The sequence below is a fragment of the Cervus elaphus genome, chromosome 28, assembly GCF_910594005.1.
Source record: "Cervus elaphus chromosome 28, mCerEla1.1, whole genome shotgun sequence".
Classification (NCBI taxonomy): Eukaryota; Metazoa; Chordata; class Mammalia; order Artiodactyla; family Cervidae; genus Cervus; species Cervus elaphus.
The window spans coordinates 55,257,537-55,273,380 of NC_057842.1; the positions used below are offsets into that span (position 1 = coordinate 55,257,537).

Consider the following 15,844-nt stretch of genomic DNA (forward strand, 5'->3'; position numbering starts at 1 on the left):
CCAGCCCCACAGCCCCCTCCTCCCTCACTGCACCCCAGCCCCACAGCCCTGCTCCTCCCTCACTGCTCCTCACCCCCACAGCCCCCTCCTCCCTCACTGCACCCCAACCCCACAGCCCCCTCCTCCCTCACTGCACCCCAACCCCACAGCCCCCTCCTCCCTCACTGCACCCCAGCCCTACACCCCCTCCTCCCTCACTGCACCTCACCCCCACAGCCCCCCCATCACTGCACCCCAGCCCCACAGCCCCCCTCCTCCCTCACTGCACCCCAACCCTACACCCCCTCCTCCCTCACTGCACCTCACCCCCACAGCCCCCTCCTCCCTCACTGCACCCCAGCCCTACACCCCCTCCTCCCTCACTGCACCTCACCCCCACAGCCCCCCATCACTGCACCCCAGCCCCACAGCCCCCCTCCTCCCTCACTGCACCCCAACCCTACAGCCCCCCTCCTCCCTCACTGCACCCCAGCCCCACAGCCCCCTCCTCCCTCACTGCACCTCACCCCCACAGCCCCCTCCTCCCTCACTGCACCCCAGCCCTACACCCCCTCCTCCCTCACTGCACCTCACCCCCACAGCCCCCCCATCACTGCACCCCAGCCCCACAGCCCCCCTCCTCCCTCACTGCACCCCAACCCTACACCCCCTCCTCCCTCACTGCACCCCAACCCTACAGCCCCCCTCCTCCCTCACTGCACCCCAACACCACAGCCCCCTCCTCCCACGCTGCCACGGGCTCCTTGCGCTTGCTCCTGAGTAAGCCTCCAGAAATGTATTCTGGCAACAGGAGTCCACTAAGAAAGCAAACCACCACAGTGGACTCAGGAGTAGAAACCACAAAACCCCTGATCTGTAGTGGCCACTTTCTGGATAACAAGAGGTTGCCAAAAGCCAGCCTGGGAAAATGTTAAAAGCCATGTAGGCATTTATGCTTAAAAATTTGCCCCAAAGGGCAAGAAGTATACTGGAGCAGATACAGCCTTACACGGGAAAAAAACTCAAATATAATATAAAGATACAATGGATATGAGGAGGGCACAAGCAGAGTTAAGGAGGCATCAGCTGCTTCAAACGCGACAGCTTCAACATGTGCCCACGAGAACAATAAACAAATCAAGGAAATACAGCAGCACAAAAAGAAACTAGTATTGATACTTTCCAGCAACCAAGCTAGAACGTGCAGAACATACAATCCAATAAAGAACTCAAATTAGCTGTTCTAAAGGAACTCAACAAATGACAAGAGAATTTAGAAAGACATTTCAATGAACTCAAGAATAAAAAGATGAGCAAATGATTCTTTATTAAAGAGAAGGAAATTATTAAAATTGTTAAAAAGAACCAAACAAAATTCAATGAGTGACCTGAAGTATGCAGTGCAACAAGGCCACCACACAGAAGGAAAAAATGTAACTTAGAGGGTAGGAATTTTAAAATGATAGAAGAAAAGAGGGAATTTAAACAAAAGAGAACAAAGAAACTCTACGTGATCAATGGAAATCCATCAAAGAGACAAATATCAGGATAATCAGGATTCCAGGCAGAAAAGGGAGAAGGCAGGGAGTTAAAGAAATGATAGGTGAAATTTTCCAAAATCTGAGGAAAGACTTGGTTGGATATATAAGTTTACAAAGCTAATAGATCATCCTGCTATCTCAAAGCAAAAAGACACCCTCTAAGACTTTAAAGGCAGGCAGGAAAAAAAAAGAAAGGAATGGAAGCTACAATGGACTACCATTAGGCTATCAGCAGATTTCTCTGCAGACACCCTTCAGGCCAGGGGACAGTGGAAAGACATGTTTGAAGAGTTCAAAGATAAAAATGCCCAGCAAAGAATGGTTTATCTAGCAAAGTTGGGCTTCCCTGGTGGCTCAGATGGTAAAGAATCTGCCTGCAATGCGGGAGACTTGGGTTTGATCTGTGGGTCAGAAAGATTTTTCTGGAGAAGGGAATGGCTACCTGCTCCTGGAGAATTCCTTGGGCAGAGGAGCCTGGTGGGCTACAGTCCATGGGGTCGCAAAGAGTCAAACACAACTGAACGACTAATTTCTCTACAGAAACTCTTCAGACCAGGGGGACGATGGAGTGACATATTTGAAGAGGTGAAAGATAAAAGTTCCCAGCCAAGAATGGTTTATCTAGCAAAGTTATCCCTCACATACAAAGAAGTAAAGACTTCCAGACAAACAATATCTATGGGAGTTCACCACCACTACATCAGCCTTGTACTTAATGCTAAAAGGAGTTCAAGCTAAAATGAAAACAAGCTCATCAGTCACATGAAAGCACACAAAATTACACAATGCACTGGGAAAGAAGAGAAACATACAGGTAGGTTTAGAAAACTGTAACTATGTAGTAGGATGGTGTGTTAACCACTCAACAAGACAACAAAGTCTAAGTGAGAGAGTGGGGAAAGCATAGCTACTCTAAGTTATTCACAAATATGCAACAAAAAGAGGTAAACTGTGACATCAATAATATGAAGGGAGGAGCAAAATGGTAGACACTTTATTGTTGTTCAGTCGCTAAGCTGTGTCTGTCTCTCTGTGACCCCATGGAATGCAGCACATGAGGTTCCTCTGTCTTCCACCATCTCCTGGAGTTTGCTAAAATTCATGTCCATTGAGTCGCTGATGCTACCTCACCATTTCATCCTCTGCACACTAAGGAAAAGTTTTACAAGTTAAAAAGAAATTGCTATTAGCCTAAACTGGGCTGTTTTATCTGTAAGATGTTTTAACTAACCCTTTGGTAACAATAAAACAAAAATCAAGAGCAGATCAATAAAAGACAAAAAAGGAGGAGAAAGAGCATACCATCATGGAAAACAACCTTTACAAATGCAGGTAGAAAAGACAATACTGGAAATACAAAACCATCACACAATAAGGTAGCATTAACAAATGCTTTTAATTGAATGCCATTCATAAGAAGAGAAGCTAAAGGCAAAGGAGAAAAGGAAAGATATACCCATCTGAATGCAGAGTTCCAAAGAATAGCAGGAGAGATAAGAAAGCCTTCCTCAGTGATCAGTGCAAAGAAATAGAGGAAAACAGAATGGGAAAGACTGGAGATATCTTCAGGAAAATCAGAGATACCAAGGGAACATTTCATGCAAAGATGGGCACAATAAACAACAGAAATAGTATGGACCTAACAGAAGCCGAAGACATTAAAAAGAGGTGGCAAGAATACACACAAGAACTGTACAAAAAAACATCTTAATGACCCAGATAACCACGACCAGTGTGATCACTCACCTAGAGCCAGACATCCTGGAATGCAAAGTCAACTGGGCCTTAGGAAGTATCACTACAAACAAAGCTAGTGGAGGTGATGGAATTCCAGTTGAGCTATTTCAAATCCTAAAAGATGATGCTGTGAAAGTGCTACACTCAATATGCCAGCAAATGTGGAAAACTCAGCAGTCGCCACAGGACTGGAAAAGGTCAGTTTTCATTCCAATCCCAGAGAAAGGCAGTGCCAAACAATGTTCAAACTACCACACAATTGCACTCATCTCACAGGCTAGCAAAGCAATGCTCAAAATTCTCCAAGTAGTCTTCAACAATTCGTGAACTGTAAACTTCCAGATGTTCAAGCTGGATTTAGAAAACACACAGGAACCATAGATCAAATTGCCAACATCCACTGGATCATCGAAAAATCAAGAGAGTTCCAGAAAAACATCTACTTCTGCTTTATTGACTACATCAAAGCATCTGACTGTGTGGATCACAACAAACTGTGGAAAATTCTTAAAGAGATAGGAATACCAGACCAACTTGTCTCCTGAGCTATCTGTATGCAGGTCATGAAGCAACAATTAAAACCGGACATGGAACAACAGACTGGTTACAAATTGGGAAAGGAGTACTTCAAGGTTGTACGTTGTCACCCTGCTTATTTAACTTATATGCAGAATACATCATGCAAAATGCCAGGCTGAATGACCACAACCTGGAATCAGGATTGCTGGGAGAATTTAAAAAATAAAAAACATTGCCAGGAGAAATATCAATAACCTCCGATATGGAGATGACGCCACCCTATGGCAGAAAGCAAAGAACTAAAGAGCCTCTTGATGAAAGTGAAAGAGGAGAGTGAAAAGTTGGCTCAAAACTCAGCATTCAGAAAACGAAGATCATGGCATCTGGTCCCATCACTTCATGGCAAATAAATGGGGAACAACGGAAACAGTGAAGAGACTTTATTTTCTTGGGCTCCAAAATTACTGCAGACAGTGACTGCAGTCATGAAATTAAAAGACTCTTGCCTCCTTGGAAGCAAAGCTATGACCAACCTAGACAGCATATTGAAAAGCAGAGAGATTACTTCGCTGACAAAGGTCCATCAAGTCAAAGCTATGTTTTTCCAGTAGTCATGTATGGATGTGAGAGTTGGACCATAAAGAAAGCTGAGCGCTGAAGAATTGATGCTTTTGAACTGTGCTATCAGAGAAGACTCTTTGAGAGTTTTTGGACTGCAAGGTGATCAAACCATTCAATCCTAAAGGAAATGAGTCCTTAATATTCATTGGAGGGACTGATGCTTAAGCTGAAACTCCAATACTTTGGCCACCTGATGCGAAGAACTGACTCATTGTTAAAGACCCTGATGCTGGGAAAGACTGAAGGCAGGAGGAGGAGGGGACGACAGAGGATGAGATGGTAGGATGGCATCACTGACTCGATGGACATGAGTTTGAGCATGCTCTGGGATTTTGTGATGGACAGGGAAGCCTGACATGCTGCAGTCCATGGGGTCACAGAGTCAGACATAACTGAGTGACTGAACTGAACTGAATAAGTCCTGAAGTATTAGTAACTACTCTAAACAAAAGTGGATTGAATTCAGTAATCAAAAGGCACATAAGGGCCTGGAAGGATGAAAAACAAGAGCCAACGCTAAGGTTCCAACAAGAAAGCTTTAAGGATTCTGATAAACTCAAAGTGAAAGGATGAAAAGGCATTCCATTCAGGTGGGAACCAAAAGGAAGCCATGGCAGCTATACTTCTAATAACCAAAAGAGTTGGAAAATCTACAGATACGTGAAAAATAAACAAGAAACTCCTGAACAACCAATGGGTGAAAGAAGAAATCAAAATAGGAACCAAAGATTATCTTAAAATAAATGAAAATAAATCACTTTTTATTAAAACTATCAGTTCAGTCGCTCAGTTATGTCCGACTCTTTGTAATCCCATGGACTGCAGCATGCCAGGCCTCCCTGTTCATCACCAACCCCAGGAGCCACCTCAAATTCGTCCATTGTGTTGGCGATGCCATCCAACCATCTCATCCTCTGTCGTCCCCTTCTCCTCCCGCCTTCAATCTTTCCTAGCATCAGGGTCTTTTCCAATGAGTCAGTTCTTCACATCAGGTGGCCAAGGTATTGGAGTTTCAGCTTCAGCATCAGTCCTTCCAATGAGTATTCAGGACTGATTTCCTTTAGGATGGACTGGTTGGATCTCCTTGCAGTCCAAGAGTCTTCTCCATCGCCACAGTTCAAAAGCATCAATTCTTCAGCGCCCAGATTTCTTTATGGCCCAACTCTTACACCCATACATGACCACTGGAAAAATCACAGCTTTGACTAGACGGATCTGTGTTGGCAAAATAATATCTCTGCTTTTTAATATGCTGTCTAGGTTGGTCATAACTTTTCCAAGAAGCAAGCGTCTTTTAATTTCATAGCAGCAGTCACCATCGGCAGTGATTTTGGAGCCCAGAAAAATAAAGTCTCTCACTGCTTCCATTGTTTCCCCATCTATTTGCCATGAAGTGATGGGACCAGATGCCATGATCTTAGTTTTCTGAATGCTGAGTTTTAAGCCAACTTTTTCACTCTCCTCTTTCACTTTCTTACAGGATGCTCCAAAAGGCATTCTGAAAGGGATATTTGTAGTCATAAAACGAAGATGTTAAGAAATGGGGAAACTTACAAAGAAACAATCTGGCTCTACACCTCGAGGAGCTAATACATGACAAGAGTACCAAGAACAGTCTTTGGTGCTGGGAAAACTGGATAGCCACACACAGAAAAGAAAGTTGGGTCTATCCTATACTACTCACAAAAAGCACCTTGAAAGAGATCAAAGACTTAAAATATAAGGCAGACCTGATATAAAACTCCCTGAAGTAAACACAGGAAAGATCTCTGAAACTGGTCTTGGCACTGATACTTTGCATATGACAGCAAAAGCACAAATAACAAAAGAAAAAATCTTAAAGTAGGACTATGTCAATCTTAAAAGCTTCTGCGGAGCAAAAGCAAAATAACACAACTAAAAGACATATTACTGATTAGGAGAAATTATTTTGCATATCATGTAATGAATTAAGGGGTTAATATCCATCATTTACAAAAATTCATATAACTCAGTAACAAAAACCAGGCCTTTTTTCAAAGAAGAGTTACAAATGGCCAACAGGCACATGAAAAAAATTACTAATCACCTGGAAAATATTTACAAGTCAAAACCACAGTGAGATATCCTTTTGTACCTGTATCAATAGCTATCATCAAAAAAACAAGAGATAACAAGTGTTATTGAAGATACAGAGAAAAGAGAATCCTCTTATACTTTAATCAATGTAAACTGACACAGTCATTATGAAGAACAGTACGGAGGTTCCTTAAGAAAACTAAAACTAGAAATACTAGATGACTCAGTAATCCAACTTCTGGGCATACACCTGGAAAAAATGACAATTCAAAAAGATACACACACCCAGTGTTCATTGCAGCGCTAGTTACAATAGCCAGAACATGGAAGCAACCTAAATTTTCCTCAACAGAGGAATGGATAAAGAAGTGGTACATGAACACAATGGAATATTACTCAGCCATAAAAAGAAACAAAACTGTGCCAATTGTGGAGACACGGATGGACTAGAGAATGTTGCAGAGAGCAAAGGAAGTCAGAACAACTAATATCGTATATTAACGCATGTATGTGCAATCTAGAAAAATGGTACAGATCAACTATTTGCAAAGTAGAAATAGAGACACAGATGCAGAGAACAAACGCATGGATACCAAGAGGTGAAGAGGGAGTGGAATGGACTGGGAGTTGGGATTGACATTCACACACTGTGTGTAAAACAGGTAACTGCTGAGACCTACTCTATAGCACAGGGGACTCTATTCAATGCTCTGCGGTGATCACGGGAAGGAAATCCAAAAACGGGGGAAGCTATGCATAGGTATGGCTGATTCACTTTGCTGTACAACAGAAACACTAGAAAGCAACTATACTCCAGTTAAAAAAAACAAGTCATCTTGCACAAAGCTGATATATAATAGATTCACAGGTCTCTGTAGTATTTTGTTCATGAAAAAATCTTGCATGTCTCTCTACCCATATCAGCTTAACAGTGAGTTGGCACCTTTTGAGGAGTCAGAAAAATTTAAGAACACTCAATTTCTCCTTTTGGCCCTACTGGTAGAGACACAAAGATGACGGAATCAAAACAGGAAGGGTTTTATAAAGGGGATATTTATGAGTTGAATTTTCATACACTCAGTTACATATTTTTCTATATTATTTACCTGTGGGATATGATTCTATGTAATGGATTGAAGTGCCAGAAATTAGAGGGAAGAAAAAGTTGAAGGGAAGAGGGGAAAACAGTAGGAATACTTTGTGACTTCCCATCAGTTAAAGGTGCATATTGTAAATGTCAGACCAATCATAAAATGAAGGAATATATCTAACAAGTCAGAAAAGAATATAAAATGGACTAAACATTTTCAATACAAGTAGAGGCAGAAAAAATTGGGGTAAAGGACTAGAATAGATGAAATAAATGGAAAACAAGTAGCAAAATGAAACATGTAAAATCAACTATATCAATATTAAAACAAATGAAATAAACAGGTGTTAGAAAAGATTATTTTTTTTTTAAAAAAGACCAAATTATATGCTACATGCCTAAAATTTGAAACAGTACAAATGTGCACCAAGATGAATGCAGAAACAAATCACGATAATTATACAATGGAATAGGACTAAGCAATAATGACTAAATTTCACAATAGCACGCTGAGTAAAATACTCCCCCCCACACACATACATACACACAAATATTTAATGATTCTATTTTTATTTAATAGTAAAATATTTACAACAACTACTCTATATGATACACAGTTTCCTTGAATGTAGGGAGAGCTAAATAGCAGACAAAAATTCGGGGGTTATAGAATATTTTACTTCATAATTGGGGCGATATTTAAACAGATGTATAACATAAAATGAGAGAATTCATTGTATCTTATGTCAATCATAATTTAATAAAATTCAGAGTATTAAATTAGAAATCAATAAAAAGAATACACCCAGAAATGTTAGTGTTAACATGTTATAACAACAGTTTAATCTAGAGTTTGTAAGTTTAAAATTATAAACTTATAATGCGAGACTAATTAATAATTTCTGACCCCATGGACTGTAGTCTGCCGGGCTCCTCTGTCCGTGGGATTTTCCTAGCAAGAATACTGGTGTGGGTTGCCATTTCCTTCTCCAGGGAATCTTTCCAACCCAGGGATCGAACCCCTGTCTCCTGCATCGCAGGCGAAACGTGCCACTGAGCCAGCAGGGAAGGTTAATTAGTAATTAATGTTCCACAAAAATTTACTTATACCTTCATATACATATCTAAAATACTTACCAATTGAAGCTGAGTGCATTTGTTTCATGTGAGTTTCAATGACAGAAGGATCCCGAGAGCTGTAACTTCCCAACTCAGGATAAAACCTGGAGCCAATGTCATCAGGGGGGTTGTGCTTCCCTTTGGGGTATTTCTTGGTTATCCCAGGGTCCCAGTGTGAGAGAACTGGATGGTTCCAATGTATGTATTTACCATCAAATTGTGGATTTCCATACCAACTGTAATAAAATACATGTAAATAATAATTCAGAGGTGGCAGTTCTTCTGGACGAGGTTCAGAGGCTACGGAAGCTTTCACAGTGATTTCCTCAGTTTTTAAGTTCTTGATGTTGGTTTCACTGTTGATTTTGTCACTCTTTTGGGAATCAAAAACTTTCGTCAAATGAGGAGTTTGTTGCCGAATTTCTGGAAGAAGGTCAAGTCCAAAAGGATCTCCAAAAGCTGCTTGATTTGGTCTCAGCATTTTTAAACCCATCATCAGAGAGAAAAAAAGTAGAATAAAAAGTGACAAAATGAAGCAAGTCTTTCTTCGAAATTTTGCCATGATGTCATCCTTTAAACTCCAAAACGGTAAATGTTTAGCTGTAACGTATTGAAAAACAACTATTAGTAAGTGGTATTAATAATATTTTCCAATATATTCAAAAGGAAAACTAAAATCCATAAAGTTTGTTAAACTGAAACATTTTAAAGAGTATTATGATGTTAATTATATAATCAAATATTAATAGCTACAGAATCTATACACAATTAGACTGATAGCAGTATTTATTTGGAAATATCACAATTACATTTTTGTTAGATAAAGATTTTAAGCATGTTATTTAAGAAAGTGAATATATTCTTCATCCTTTGGACATATTTTACATATACTGATATAGAAAATAAACATTCCATCCAGAGAGACTAAAATTTTCTAAATATAAAATCAAAACTTCAGATTTAAAAAGGAAATATTTATGAATATATAAAAAGCCTAGTCATTCAAAAAACTTATTATGTGACTGCCTCAATTATAATCACCTTTTTCCCCACCCCATTTCACCAACTCAAGTGTTAGACTCAATTTGATCCTGTCTCTCATCTCGCATTATGGAATACATTACACACATCAGAATTCTATGTCCCATGTGTTCCTTAAACATTTTTAAAATTTTCCTCTTTTTGTCTCTCCATGGTTCAGTCTGAATATTTTCTTCTGAACTATCTTCAATTTCCTGACTCTTCAGTGGCAACTACTTTCAGTTATAAATTTAGTCTTAAAATTTTCATTTGATTCTTCTCAAAGATATCAGTTTTCTGTTAAAATTCCCTATTCCTTGAGTTTTGTAATCCCATTTATTTAAAGCCTACCTTTAATAACCTGAATTTGAATCTTAGGATTCTGTTTCTATTGCCTGTTTGGTTTTTTCCTCTTAATATCCAGACAGTAACTATTTTTTTTATAGGCTAAATTATTGTTTTTACTAAATGCTATACATAGAATATAAAAAGTTTCAGAGATAATGTGAGGCTCGACACGTCATTTCCTTCAAAGAAAGCGTATTTTTATTTCTTGAAGACTTTTAGGGTAGAGAAAGATTACCTTAGTATAATCACACTGGAAGGGCTGGTGCTGAAGCTGAAGCTCGAATTCTTTGGACATGTGATGCAAACAGCTAACTCATTGGAAAAGACTGATGCGGCAAAGATTGAGGTCAAGAGGAGAAGAAGGCGACAGAGGATGAGATGGCTGGATGGCACCACTGACTCAAACAGACATGAGTCTGAGCAAATTGAAACAGTGGAGAACAGGGAAGCCTAGTGAGCTACAGTTCACGGGGTTGCAAAAAGTCGGATGCAACTTAGTGACTGAACAGCAACAATCACAGATGGAAATCTTCAAAACTGGGTTTAAATCCTTGCAAATATATGGTGTATTTCTGATTCATCTTTACTCCTTTATAAGTATAACTTGTAAGTACAAGTTCTGAAATCAAAGTCACAAGTCTTTACCAAGATTCCTCCTCTAGGGTGGGCTTTAGAAGGACCCTGAATTCCAATTTTGCTCCCCAAAGAGCCATGAAACTACCGAAAGCTCTGTTCATTTTCTCAGCTGCCATTTTTTCCTTATATTCTCAGCTTCTCTGATGCTACTTTTGAAGCAGAGGTTTTAAATAATGCCCCTATTTCCCACCTTAATCTCTCAAAGAATAATGTAAGCTGTAGGGGTTAGAATCATTCAAATATTCACATAATCCCACCTGAATTGGCTTATATCCTTAGTGTAATAAAAGACTTTCTATATCTAAGACTCAAAATTCAGATGCAATAAATTTAAAAAAAAAAGATTAACTACATAGATTTTTAAATATATATATCAAAAAACACTACAAAATAAAGTGAAAGGACAACTGACAATCTGAATGAAATTATTTGAAAGATCTTCTGTATCATTCAATATTAGAAAAATGTAAATTAAAACCACACAAATGTATCATTTCTTATCTATGAGATTGGCAAAAAATAAAAAGCATGAAACTACAACCTACTGGCAAGAACACTGAGAAAATAAGCACTCTTATACATTGATAATGAATGAAATCTATACAACCTTTTTGGGAACTGGGCAATAAATAAAAAAATTACACATCCATTTTCCTTTGATTCAAGAATCCTACTTCACAGAATTTACACAACCAATAGTAAGTACATAAGTTAATATGCAGCACTGTTTGTAAAATACTGAGTATTCAGAAAAAATGAGGAAGAGCTCTGAGATGAAAGAAAGTGATTCTGTGGATATACTGCTAAGTGAAAAAAGCAAAATGACAATAAGAAAAAAATAGATTTTCCCAAGTGAGCAGAAGAAACAGAAAAATAAGAATCTAATAAGGATGATTATCTACAGAGGGTAACATTCCTTTGCAGGGAAGGTGGCACTCTTGTGTACATGAATAAAGGGATGATACTACCATTCTGACCCGCCTCTACAATTTGTTGTCCTAAAATTTCAAAGTTGACAAGATAAAAACACTTTCCCTTTACTTAAAGAAACAGAGAATTTTTGACAAGTCATTAAGTAGGGAAAAAAACATGCATGTAACAGGAGCTCAACTATATTAAGGAGACAGAGAGGAAGTGCACTTAAACAAGTATAATGATTACCTGTGGGTAATCAATTACTTAGTGATACTTTCTTACGCTGTCTTCTAAAATTAGAACATAATATTTCATAAGGAGGAAAAATTAAAATGCAGTAGGTATTTTATAAGGAAATAATCAATGGTAATGAATATTGACAAATCATAGAGAATGGGAACAATAACTACTCAATTTAGAAATTATAAGACGTATTTTTGAAACACTGATCAGCTGAACAGGGCGAAATTCAAGGAAGAGTCAGGATACATAATGGAAAGAATATTGGTTTGGGAATTTGAAGATCTACGTTTAAATCACCTATGTTGACCTGTGTGAGTCTGAGATTTTTTTAAAACTTGTCTAAAAAAAAATTAACTGTTCTGTCTTCTGACAAATTTGTTCTGTAAATCATGCAAGATAATATATGCAAAATAAAAAGGGTAATGTTTTAATCAAATGATACCAATTAATTTAAAAAAGAAAAAGAAAAAGAAAAGTGAAGAAATATATGAAACAGTTCTGAGACCTTTATATATTTGTTAGACCCACTTCTCAGAGCACTAGATGAACACAAAACACAAAATATCTATTTATAAAAGCTGCTGCTCCCTCCTTTACTCTATTTCTCTTTTCCTTTCATATTATTACTTCCAGTAAGTCTAATCTACCTAAATAAACACAGGTCTCCTGTGCTTAAAATTTGGATTCTGCAGTCCAAATTCTAGCAGGGCTTTTTTTAGCCTTTTCACCTATATAAGTGACTTGAAGTTTTCCCTGCTTTTCTCATCTCTACAATGAGTTATTACCTCACTCAAAGGATTTTTATGAGGATGAAAGAAGTTAGTATTACAAAACCCCTGGAATCATTTCTGGCTTAGTGTAATACTGAATGAATACAAACAACTATTTATTTTGATGATGATTGTTATTAAAGATAGGTGCCTGGCAAGCAATCAGTTAACACACAGTTTACTCTAAGTACCTATTCTCTATATGGCTAATTTCTGGACTATTACACTAATCCATCAAGACAAAGCTAGACTGTTGCCTCTTCTTGATACTTCTCCCAATGATTCCAGACTGAAAAATACTCCCTTTCCCATATAGTCCATTATGACACTGTTACCTACTTTTTAAACTGGCATTTCTTTATCTATTGCACCATGCTATTTAATGTATTATACATCCTACTAGATTGTTCCATAAGATCCAGAAATGGAGTCCTTACCTTTACACTATAGTAGAACCCAATATACCTTATATTTAGTCAATGAATATTAAATGTTCAACTTAAAAAATTTAACTTCTGGCCCTTTTGTTTTTGACATTGGTATCTACTGGGGCAGTATGTGTACAAACAGGTTCTACAGACTATGCATACAGCTGACATGCCCAGTCTATACTTATACTGAACATATTATACAGGAAGAATCATAGCTAAATAGACAGATCCAATAATTTTTTAAATCCATTTTAATAAAAATTATTGTGTCCAACTTAGCAAAACAATGAAATTTGAGATGCCTAACAGGTCTAATGATCTTTAGTAGAAAAAGTGTGGTAGAACTACTTAATTGGTTTCAACACAAAAAAGTTCCAGAAGTCATCTCAGAGGAAAAAAGTTCCAAGTTAATTACAGATGTATAGGTTTCCAAAGGAGAAACCTACTCAATACTCAGGGTATCAGATAAAGGAAAATCTAGCATCTTCAAAGGGCACATGATAAAACGACACACAGAAGTAATACATTTGTTCTTTTGAAACTCTATGGCCTCTACTTTTGATTTTTGTGATTTGCAGGTCTTTCAATCTTTGAAATGACTGACTTTAATTTGTAGGTCTAGCGAGATATATGAGATCCCGAATCAGTGTGATACTATGATTTCAAAATGGATTAGCTCATCCTGCTATGCAGAAAGACCCCAAAATTTCAGTTTAATTTTTATTATGTTTTACAGATTTCTGATTGCTTTCTTTTTCTAGCTGTTTTCCTAACATTATTTTCTAGGAAACCATTGAAGAGAAATATAACTAATTCTAGCTTTAGACTGTGGTGTTGGAGAAGACTCTTGAGAGTCCCTTAGACTGCAAGGAGATCAAAGCAGTCAATTCTAAAGGAAATCAGTCCTGAATATTAATTGGAAGGACTGATGCTGAAGCTCCAATACTTTGGCCACATGATGCGAAGACCTGACTCACTGGAAAAGACCCTGATGCTGGGACAGATTGAAGACAGGAGGAGAAGGGGACGACAGAGGATGAAATGGTTGGATGGCATCACCGACTCGATGGACATGAGCTTGAGCAAGCTCAGGGGGATGGTGATGGACAGGGATGCCTGGCATGCTGCAGTCCATGGGGTCACAAAGTGTTGGACATAACTGAGCAACTGAACTGAATTGAAAACACATCTGGAACTTTCAAAATCAGCTTCTGTACCACAAGTTCTTTGCCCAAGTCAGTTTTAATGTAAACACCTGTATCCTTTTGTTAACAGAAATTCAGTAAAGCATAATCTCATCTCCCCATTTTAATGTTCAAAACAACCTATGAAGTAGAACTTCTTTTTACACACGACTGAACTAAATTACCAAAAAAAGGCACTGCCAAAGAATGCTCAACCTACCACACAATTGCGCTCATCTCACACGCTAGCAAAGTAATGCTCAAAATTCTCCAAGCCAGGCTTCAACACTACGTGAACCATGAACTTCCAGATATTCAAGCTGGATTTAGAAAAGGCAGAGGAACCAGAGATCAAATTGCCAACATCCATTGGATCATTGAAAAAGCAAGAGAGTTCCAGAAAAATATCTACTTCTGCTTTATTGACTATGCCAAAGCCTTTCACTGTGTGGATAACAACAAACAGTGGAAAACTCTGAAAGAGATGGGAATACCAGACCACCTGACCTGCCTCCTGAGAAATCTGTATGCAGTTTCAAGAAGCAAGAGTTAGAAATGGACATGGAATAACAGACTGGTTCCGATCCGGGAAAGGAGTACGTCAGGCTGTATATTGTCACCCTGCTTATTTAACTTATATGCAGAGTACATCATGAGAAATGCTGGACTGGATGAAGCACAAGCTGGAATCAAGATTGCTGGGAGAAATATCAATAACCTCAGATATGCAGATGACACCACCCTTGTGGCAGAAGTGAAGAAGAACTAAAGAGCCTCTTGATGAAAGTGAAAGAGAGTGAAAAAGTTGGCTTAAAACACAACATTCAGAAAACTTAAGATCATGGTATCTGGGCCCATCATGTCATGGCAAATAGATGAGGAAACAGTGGAAACAGTGAGAGACTTTTTTTCGGTGGGATCCAAAATCACTGCAGATGGTGATTGCAGTCATGAAATTAAAAAAACATTTGCTCCTTGGAAGAAACGTTATGACCAACCTAGACAGAGTATTAAAAAGCAGAGATATTACTTTACCAACAAAGGTCCATCTAGTCAAAGCTATGGTTTTTCCAGTAGTCACGTATGGATGTGAGCTGAACTACAAAGAAAGCTGAGTGCAGAAGACTTGATGCTTTTGAACTGTGGTGTTGGAGAAGACTCTTGAGAGTCCCTTGGACTGCAAGGAGATCCAACCAGTCCATCCTAAAGGAAATCAGTCCTGACTATTCATCGGAAGGACTGATGCTTAAGCTGAAACTCCAATACTTTGGCCACCTGATGCGAAGAACTGACTCATTTGAAAAGACCCGGGATGCTGGGAAAGACTGAAGGCGGGAGGAGAAGGGGACGACATAGGATGAGATGGTGGGACGGCATCACCAACTCAATGGACATGAGTTTGAGTAGGTTCCGGGAGTTGGTGATGGACAGGAAGGCCTGGCATGCTGCAGTCCATGGGGTCACAAAGAGTCAGACACGACTGAGCGACTGAACTGAGCTGAACTAAACTGGCAACAGAGCAGTTGCCAGCTTTTTCCCAGTACCTGCGCTAACAAATGGCTGAGTAACCTGAGGTTAAGCAATGCGCAAAGAGCAGAGAAATACAGTTCTAGAACTCAAGCTCCTCATGTTT

At 38.8% G+C, this 15,844-nt stretch overlaps 1 protein-coding gene across 1 annotated transcript in view; it reads right to left on the bottom strand.

Moving 5' to 3' along the window:
- Positions 1-15,844, bottom strand: part of MANEA (mannosidase endo-alpha) — a 64,861-nt gene that overhangs the window by 47,372 nt on the left and 1,645 nt on the right. Inside the window, exon 2 of the mRNA XM_043890178.1 lies at positions 8,683-9,264. Within this exon, the coding sequence (XP_043746113.1) occupies positions 8,683-9,226 (544 nt within the window). The 5' untranslated portion in view covers positions 9,227-9,264. The remainder of the gene's footprint in view (positions 1-8,682; positions 9,265-15,844) is intronic.